This window comes from Pteropus alecto, unplaced genomic scaffold, assembly GCF_000325575.1.
Source record: "Pteropus alecto unplaced genomic scaffold, ASM32557v1 scaffold78, whole genome shotgun sequence".
NCBI classification, from domain to species: Eukaryota; Metazoa; Chordata; class Mammalia; order Chiroptera; family Pteropodidae; genus Pteropus; species Pteropus alecto.
The window spans coordinates 6,000,176-6,009,464 of record NW_006443124.1 but is presented as its reverse complement, the minus strand read 5'-3'; the positions used below and the strand labels follow the sequence as shown (position 1 = coordinate 6,009,464).

At 49.0% G+C, this 9,289-nt stretch overlaps 1 protein-coding gene across 6 annotated transcripts in view; it reads right to left on the bottom strand.

The window, feature by feature from the left end:
• Positions 1-108: 108 nt before the first annotated feature.
• The window catches only part of SLC23A1 (solute carrier family 23 member 1), a 12,440-nt gene continuing 3,259 nt past the window's right edge, over positions 109-9,289 (bottom strand). For 3 of the 6 annotated variants that reach the window (XM_025040688.1, XM_025040687.1, XM_025040691.1), the window contains 10 exons: positions 8,508-8,596; positions 8,275-8,342; positions 7,925-8,106; positions 7,672-7,792; positions 7,246-7,402; positions 6,804-6,951; positions 6,250-6,355; positions 5,627-5,999; positions 5,018-5,113; positions 109-2,124 (listed from right to left, as the gene is read on the bottom strand). In XM_025040688.1, the coding sequence (XP_024896456.1) occupies positions 1,877-2,124; positions 5,018-5,113; positions 5,627-5,999; positions 6,250-6,355; positions 6,804-6,951; positions 7,246-7,402; positions 7,672-7,792; positions 7,925-8,106; positions 8,275-8,342; positions 8,508-8,596 (1,588 nt within the window). In that variant the 3' untranslated portion in view covers positions 109-1,876. The remainder of the gene's footprint in view (positions 2,125-5,017; positions 5,114-5,626; positions 6,000-6,249; positions 6,356-6,803; positions 6,952-7,245; positions 7,403-7,671; positions 7,793-7,924; positions 8,107-8,274; positions 8,343-8,507; positions 8,597-9,289) is intronic. The other 3 variants (XM_025040692.1, XM_025040690.1, XM_025040689.1) reach the window with 2 other exon arrangements.

Genomic DNA, 9,289 nt, shown 5'->3' with positions numbered 1-9,289 from the left:
TTTATTGGTGCTGAATGCAGATTCTCTAGTGGTGATACTCACTTCATTGTGGGCCTCAGTACCTCAGAGCAACCCTGCTGGCAGGATTTGCCAAGAGAGCAGACTTTATTAGATCCCATTTTGTCAAGTATGTTGTTATGCAAATATCTGTCCAAAATACAGCAATAAAATAAACCCCATAGCCCCTTCTGTGACCCACGTTGATCACCTCAGGCTGCAACATCAGGGCAATTATAGATATCCATGTTAAGAAACTGCACCTGACCAATATAGTGGTAATCTTAACTCTACCATAACCTTCATTGGCTTCTGACCTTCACAAGCCATTGCTAGTCTGATAGGACTAGTTTGCTATTTTGATTCACCCGGATCTTCCCTATTTTCCCCTCATAAGCTTATTTATAATATGTTTGTGGATAATCTTTATTTGGGATACACTGTCAACCAACTAGCAATTTCCTAGTTCCACATACAATTCTGTCTCATGGCCCTACGAGGTTGTTGATAATGCCCTCTGGGCTTTTTTCAAGTTTGTTAGGCTCAAGATTGAGAAGGCCATGTAATCAGTTCTTCCTCACATCCTTCCTGGAGTTGGGGATCCTTTGGTGTGAGCACCTGTGCCCCAGTGGTTTTTAATAGCTACCATAACAAACTAATAAACAGGGTTTTTAATAAACTGAAGCAGAGATGATTCTGCTTTAGTCTTATTCTTTTTGTAGCCATGATACAACCAGTCCCCTTTGTTCTCTTAACAGCTCAGTACCACAGGGCTGCCAAATACATGAGACTTACAGATCCTCTCTCTCTGAGCTCAGATGGAGGCAAATAAATTCATTTCCACATGCTGCCAAATTACCATAGTGCGATATAATTGGAGATTATAAACTTAGACATTGTAATCCAATGATTAAGAGCAGGCTAGTCAGACTTCCTGATTGTGAATCCAGTGATCATGGGCAAGTCATTTAACCTTTTTGTAACTTAAGATTCTGGCTTTTTAGAATAGTAATGATAATATCTCAGGACTGTGTGATGCGTTAATATACATCAAGCACTTAAGACAGTCCCTGGCACATAGAAAGTTCTATTTAAGTAAGTGATTGTTATTCCTTTAAGGAATCATCTAGGCTAAGCTCTCATTTTGTTGGAACATTTTTTGTCTGACTTAGGGAATGTGTAGATTAAAACTACTTTGATGTTTGACTAGAGAGCCAGGTGTCTGCATTACACCTGAATACACCATAATAAACTGAAGCAGAGATGATTCTGTACACATTCCCTTTATTATTTCAGGTAGAAATGGAATGTACACATTCCCTTTATTATTTCAGGTAGAAATGGAAAGTTTCAGAGTATCACTACTGAGTACATTTCAAAGTCCTTGAGACAAATAATCACCCCATCAGAGCCTATATGGCATAGTTTTAGGGTAACGGAAGTCATCCTGTTTTTATTTTATGGCTTATTAAAACAAGGCATATGAGAGGGTTTTTCTTGTTATTTTGCTATGTCAGTATTTCTCAACCTTTCCATCTCATAAAGTTTTTTATTTAGCATTCTGGAGTACAGAGATGAGGCTGGCTGCCTATGGCTGACGTTTGTGGCTCATGGGCTCCAGATGACCCAGCTTCTACCCAGATACCCAGAAGGCTGAAGGGATCAATATTTCAGCATACTTGTAAACCTATAAAACGCCTAAGGAATTCCATTCAAAATCTATATATTGACTTTTTAGCCAGTCTGTGTTCCCCTTGATGAAGACACTCAAATAGGTCACAAAAATGGAAACTGCTTTTTCTTTGGTTATGGTTTTTTTTTTCAACCCTCCCACAAGAGCTATAGACTAATAGATCCTTCCTTTCCTGGGAGTAATTTTTCAGACCTTGGTGCATACAGGTCTGGTTTCTTTATTTTCCGGAGTGTCTTCTGGACCTGGAAGCTGGTCTTTGGACCTTGAAGAAAATCCTTTGAAGACTGGGCAGATAGGAATGTATTTCAGAAAGGCAATTCTTTTTATCATCTTCATCCCAATGGGGAAGTCGTAGCTCTTGAGGCTAGTAGACATCTCACTGTTGGCATGGGCCCCAGCTTTCCACTGTATCAGACCTCGTTCTTTGGGGCTCCCTGGAAGAGGACAGTGGGGTCACTTACCAAGGCCAACTGGTAAGTGACCAGTTGCTGCTACTTCTCATTCCCATAACCTAATCCTAAGGCAGACTTCTGGAATCAAGTGTCTTGATTCTCAAATATCTTCTGGTCTTAAGAGTCGTTGAATCTATGATTTCTCAGCTCCTAACTTGGCCAGAGCTCGAGGGAACCCTAAAGGAAACTGGTTATAATGAGTATTATTAATATCTGCAGTGTGCCAGGTTCTAATAAATGCTTTAATTTCATTATCTCATTTCTGCAAAATAAGACCTATACGTATATACAGGCACTATCATAAAAAATGTTATGATGAAACAGGCAGTTAAGTAATTGTCATTCTACATCTTGAGTATGGGGCTATTCTGTGCTGGGCTGATGGGCACCAAATAGTGCCCAGACTATGCTGTGGGACAGGTTGGTGTATTTTGAAAGACTATAACCAGTGTAGTTCCATAGTTGGAAAGTAAACTTATTTTTATAATAACAAACTTCAGAAAGCCAAGCTAAGTAAAGTGGTAGGGATACACAAAAGAATTTTTTTACAACTAGAGGAATTTGTCCTTAGGAGGAGGAGGGTTGCATGAGATCTCTGAGGTTTTCACAAGAGGGCATGTATTGGTGAAGACTGACACTGTAAATCTAGTGGTGAAAATAAGATTTCCACACGTGTGTCCCAAAGTCTTTTAGGAGAGGGCACTGAGGGAAGGCTAGGGTCCTTAAGAGGCTGGGAGAAGGTAGTGTTTGAGCTGGGTCCAGCTGTACAAAGCACAGGTGGGCAGAGTGGACGGGGAAGAGCTGGAGGTGTGGCATCGGACTCTTGTGTCTGATTTCCCCCCTCACCACTGCCAGGACACACACACACAGCAGCTGGCTCAGAGCTCCCTTGCCTACCCTGTACATCCCTACCTGCAGTGCCCTGTCTGCTTCTCCAGGTCCCTTCCATTCTCCTAGGTTCCATCCAGGCTCATCCAGGAAATGCTCCAGATGAGTCTAGCCCAGGCTTATTGACATTGCTCCAAATTGCTTTTAATCCAGTTTTACTTTCCGTACTAGGAGCTCCTCAAAACAAACTATGACTTATACTTTTGTTTTTGTACATTCCCCTTCATTGTCTTACCCAAGGGTAAGCTAGTAAGCTCCTCTAGCATTTGATGAATTAAATTGACTGCCCCTCTAAGATTGGGTTGTGAATGGGTAAAGAGTAAGAGCAAATGCAAAGTGGCATATCAGCAAAGTGTGCCCGTTGTATAGAAGCTATGCGATTGATTCCATGGAAGGACTGAGTTCAGAGCCAGCCAGATGTGGGTTTGAATCCAGGCTATTTAACTTTCAGCAAGTGATTAAGATTCAAATTCCAAATTTAATAGCTACACACACACACACACACACACACACACACACACACACACACACATACACATTCTAATTCTAATGCATACTGAGGGACTGTTGAAGATGATGTGGCATAACCTAATAGATCCCTAGCATGAATGGCTGCTGATGGGCAGTTGGGTTGAAGAATGGGGGTGCAAGGAACTCAGGCTGTCTGAGACTAAACATCTGGTTAGCTTAATTCAACTACTCAAACCAGAGAAGCCCCTCAGTTTATAGCTGCCCTCCTAATACCTTTAGTCTCCGCAGATTCCCTTGGCATTGAGGATGCCAAGTTCCTGTTTCAGGTTCACAGGGTGGGCTGCTCTAACCCCCAGCTCAGCTTCCTCTAAATGGGGAAAGATCAGGTACCATCCATCCGTCTAAGTGGCAGCTGGTACCAAGAGCTTCCTCAACATCTGATGCTGTCTAAAATTCTTAAAAGTGCCAGGATCCCTAGCCCTTCCCTGCCCACACTCCAGACCACCAGCTGTGCACAGCCAGCCTCTTACTCCTGTGCTCTGAATAAAGACTTGTATCTTCAGAGAGGGGCAAGCAAGCGGGGATATGCAGCTATGTTCAGGCTGGTAAGTAGGGGGAGATGGAAGGCCATCATCCCACTACTGTCATCCCTCACCTTCCTAGACTGATGGAGTCTTCTTAGCCCCTGCCTCCACGGAGCTTTCCCTGATCTTCCAGTTCACCTGAAACCCTCCAGCAGAAGCAGTGTGGTACAATGGCTGGGACACAGGCGATAGACTGAATCAGATGGGCTTTGTTACAAATTCCCAGATTTGCAAAGTTTAAAATCTGTAGATGTGACCTTCAGCGAGTCACTTAACCTCTGTTTCCTCATATAAAATGGTGTCGATAGTCTCTACCTCACAGGACAGTTTTTGAGGACGAAATGAGACAGCTCCATGCCTGACCCATAGTAGATGTTTGGTAAATGTTAACTATGCTTGTTACCAGTGAGAGCATCTGGTGACATTTAGTTTTCATGTATTTACTGGGCACATAAACGTCCAAGAGGGTTCTCAGAGACCCCCGTGAAGTATCCTCCACAATTCCTGCAAAGAGCCCTAATAGCAAAGAAATGTTAGGGGCTCTTCTAGTAGCCAGAGTGACAGGCTCTGGCATATTTGGAGTGAGTTTTGCCAACAAACTGATGCTACGTTTTTATCTCCTACTTTAAGAAAGCAAAAGCACTCCTCACCCTCAGTGGCTACCAGGAAATGGAGAGGAAACAACTCATAGAGCCCTGGAATGACCCTCCTAGCCCTACCCTCTTCAAGATCTATGAGACATGTCTGTGCCTCTGGCCAGTGGGTTCTCCCTCCAGCCAGTAGGCACTCCACCAGCCCGTCTATTTCTGCATCTCCCTGCCCAAAGGGCCTGCATCATATTAGACTTGGCCATAGCTCCAGTTCAAGGGCTGTGTTGGAGTGCAGATGAGCCCAGCTCGGTTCTGGGTTTTCCTCCTAGGCCTGACCCATACCTGGCACTGTGTTGTCCAATATGAAAGCGAGGCAGCCACCCACAAACATCTCTGTAGTCAGCAGCACAGTCAGAATCTGGTCCACTTCAGAAATGCCTATGGAATAGGCCAAGGGCCAATGGGTATCATGGCCCCATTTGGAGAGCAGAGCTCGGGGACATTCTCCCTACTTGTGCAGCCTGCTGACTTCCTTGAGCAGGTGTAGAGCTGGAACTGTACAAACTCCAACTTTAAAGCCTATCTACACCTCTGCCTTTCCCACTCTTGGATTCAAATCCCAGTTGTGCCAGTTGCTACTTCTTTTCTTGTCTTGGGGCAAATTATCTAAGCCTCACTTTCCTCATCTGTGACATGGAGATGATTATATCTGTCTCCTGGAGCTGTTGTGAAAATTAAAGGAGCACACGTAAAGTTCAATACCTGTCTGTGGAAAGTGTCTTAGTAAAGGACATCTCTGCTAATTAGCCTCTCTGCTGCTGATTAACAACATCCAGAGTTGGGCAGAAACTGTGGCTCTAACTGTATGGAACCTTTGAGGGAGGGGCTGTGCTCAGTGTCTAGCTCACCAAACCTCCCCCACTCTGGTGACATTCAGATAGGTGAAGGCACCTGTGTTGATGGCGCCAGGATTGGACTCCAGGTAATTTGGCAGCGTGAGCCCGAAGAACATGGAAAATCCGAGCACGAAGAGATTGCGGGAGGAGTTCATGTCCACAAACTGCAGGTTGGACAGCCCCACAGCGGTAATCATGCCTGAGGGGGCAGGAGAACCGCTAGAGAAGCCACGCGGCCCGGCGGGGCTCCCCCACTCTGCTACCGTGATGGGACCTGGGGCCCGCGCCCGGCACTCACCAAAGAGGGTGCAGAACATTCCCCCCAAGATGGGGTCAGGGAGCGAAGCAAAGAGGGCCGTGAATTTGCCAATGGTGCCCAGGACCAGCATGATGCATGCACCGTACTGTACCACGCGCCGGCTGCCCACCTGCCAGGGAGCCAGGGGCAGGGCTAGACGCAGGGGGCGAGGCCGGACAGGGTGAGTTCCGGGATCGGGGCGGGGAGGGTGGGGTTCGGGCGTAGCCTGGGATGAGAGTGAGACACTAGAGGGCCAGGGCTTGATGTAGGGAGGGGCCCCTCAAACATAGGGTGGGACTGGGCCAAAGTGGGTACTGGCTTGGGGCGAAGCGTGAGGCACAGGAGTCGGGCCTCTGTACTGCTCTGGCTCGGCGCTGCACCTTGGTTATTCCCAGGACGCCAATGTTGGGGCTGGACGAGGTGGACCCGTTGCCCGTACCCAACAGTCCTGCGATAATGCAGCAGATGCCTTCGATAAAGATGCCCCTGTAAGGAAAGGGAGTGTGGGTTTGGTCTAGCCTCTGCGCAACCCTCCCCTCCCTCGCTAGTGTCCTCCCATCACCCTGGCAGAGCCTTGCCTCTTCCAGGACTGTGAAAGCTGCAACCATCTGTCTGCAGTACTCCTCACTCCTGGCCAGAGGTATGTCTGGGAACCAGGAGCCCAGGTCTGAGCACTACTCCCCGTGCCTTGGCACGTACTCCCTTAGGAGATTCTGGGCTTCAGTTTCCTCATTCCTCAGACTTCACTATCTCCTCAGCTACTGGCAACGCTGAGTGATGAGAACATCCCCTTTTCATAAGTAAGGAAAACGAGGTCTGGAGAGTATTAGTGACTTGCCCAAGTCCACATCTTTGGGACTCGATCCTGTCCCTACATTTGCTTCCTGAGTGACCCCAGAGAGGATCAGATATTGGGGAGGGCAGATGGGCATACCTGTTGATAGCATGTACTGGAGGAGGTGGTGCACCAGCCAGGCGGGCACAGGCGTAGTAATCTCCAATGGACTCAATGATGCCCGCCAGTGTGGCACTGAACATCCCTAGGACAGCTGCTGCAGTCACTGTAGGCAGGCCCCACTGACCTGGGAGGTGTGGGAGAAGACAGGAGGGTGAGTTGGGGAGTGGACTAGGCAGTTTGGGGGGGAATGTAGATAAAGGGATTTCAAGCTGAGGTGGGTGCTGTACAGTTGTGGGAGCTTATTTGGGATCACTCAGTCATGAAGCTGGAGTGAGGCTCTGAGTTTACAGCACTCTGCTTGGCACACGATACACATGCAGCATTTAATACTACTTTTATCACCAACTGGATTGGTATCAGCAGGGGCCTCATAGATGGTCTCAGTTAGAGGCAGAGGGGCCCAGGTGGGATCACTCACAGGGGTAGGAGATTCGGATCCAGGGTGTGATACCCATGATGTCCCCTCGGGCATCTGTTCGTGCGTGGAAGCCATAGGCTGTAGGGTCTGTGGGCAGCACGTCTGTCAGGGTCAGGAGATAGCACAGCAGCCACACGATCATGATGGCCAGCACAATCTGAAGTGGCGAGGGGTGAGGGGCACACTGAGGGCCCTGGAGGTCTTGTTCCAAGCTAACCAGCCCCTACTTCAGCCCTAGCCACAGCCACAGCCTTTGCCCCAGCCCTAGATCCCAGCTCCAGCACCTGCTCCAGCCCCCGGCTGGGATTTCATCTCTGCTCAAGTTCTAGTTCCCCTGCTGTCTGGCCCTTGCCCCCCCACCTTGACCCTGGACACAAGTCCAGCCCCTGCCCTAGTCCCAGCCCCAGCCACGTATCAGCTCCTCACAGGAAACATCTTGAAGATCTGGATGCGGAAGAGAGTGAGGCCCTTGCCCCAGCGGTAGACAGGCAGCAGGAGGTTGAGGTTGCGTAGGTACTGGGAGAAGAGGATGATCAGGAGAATGGAGCTGGGGGCAGGGGCACAACAAAGAGATGGTTGGTAGGCCAGGTTGGGGGCAAAAGCCAGGACTAAGGGGGACAGACATACAGGGGGTTAGGGGGCTGGGGCTGAGCAAGGATCAGTCCTGGTGGCCGCTCACCAAGCTGAGATGCCCCAGTGGGAGCCAGCTCGGTCACCAGCAGCTTGAAAGACAGAGAGGCCAATAAGGGAGACAGTGGGGGTGACTGTGAGAGGCCCAATGTAGCTGAGCAGGGCCCCAGGCAGTCCCATCAGCCCAATCACCACTTCCACAATGCTGGACACTATGATTGCGCCCTGGACCTGGAAGAGCAAAGATCAGTCATAAGTTACTATGTAGAAGCTATGATTTCCACATTAAAAAATTGCTCTTGGACTATCCACTCGCATACCCCAACTCAGTTATGGCCCTCACTCCCATCTAGCTACCTCCTGAGGTCCAGGTCTCTTTTACTCCACGTGCAAACCCACCTCTCGTATCCGTGGGTGCCAGATATGAGAAGTGTTCAGGGGCAGACTCCAGTTTCCGTAGATCTCCTCTGGGGCAGAGATAGGACCACACGCACATATGAACAGGGAACAGAGACAGAAGGAAAGAAGATGCCGCCATGAATGCACCCTGGTGTCTGGACTTGGGATAGTCTCCCAGATCTCCAAGCTCCTGGGCACCCCCTCTTCAGCATAGACCCCAGAAATATGCCCACCTTCTGAGGGACATTTCCATCTCTCCAGGGCCAGGATGGCTTTGGCTGGGACCAGAAACGCAAAGGCACTAGCCTGGAACAGCGGCAGCCTGGAAGGAAAAGCACAGAACAGCAGGGGCAGGGCGGGGTTGGCGGCGGGGACACAGAAACAGGGAGACAGGGAGAGAGGGACACAGAGAGAGGGACGGAGAGAACCTCACACAGGGACAGAGACACAGAGGGACAAGGGCAGGGGCAGAGCAGAGGGAAATCATTGAGGCCCCAGATAGAACTCTAATATTTTGGGGGGCCAAGGAAGAAACAAATGGAGCCACTGGCCCACAACCTGCCCCCTTGCCTTCTCAACAACAGCTCCTGCACTGTGAGGGGCCACATGCACAAAAGTGAACAGCTCTGTTCTTGTATCCAAGCTCCACTGATAATCTTCCTTCCTACTCTCACTCCACAAACCATCATGCTTTGGCCACCCAGGCCTAGGGGGCTGTGTACACAGGGGACAGAGGCCCCTGGGAAAACAGGTCATTGGAGAGACTTGCACAGGCCTTGGAAGCAGGGAAGCAGGTGGTCCTGATTACCCCAAGTAGGGCTTAATGAGGGGAAAGCATGGCTAGGACACATTCCCTTAAACCCACAGACTGCTCTTCCTTGAGGAGCATCAGGAGCCAAGGGTAGGACCTTAGCTGCTTGGCTATAAGGCTGACCAGGGAGAAGAAGCAGCAGGTTGGGGCAGATAACAGCTCTTTTTGTCCTGTGAGTCCTCTGAGAGACCACCTGCTCCTGCT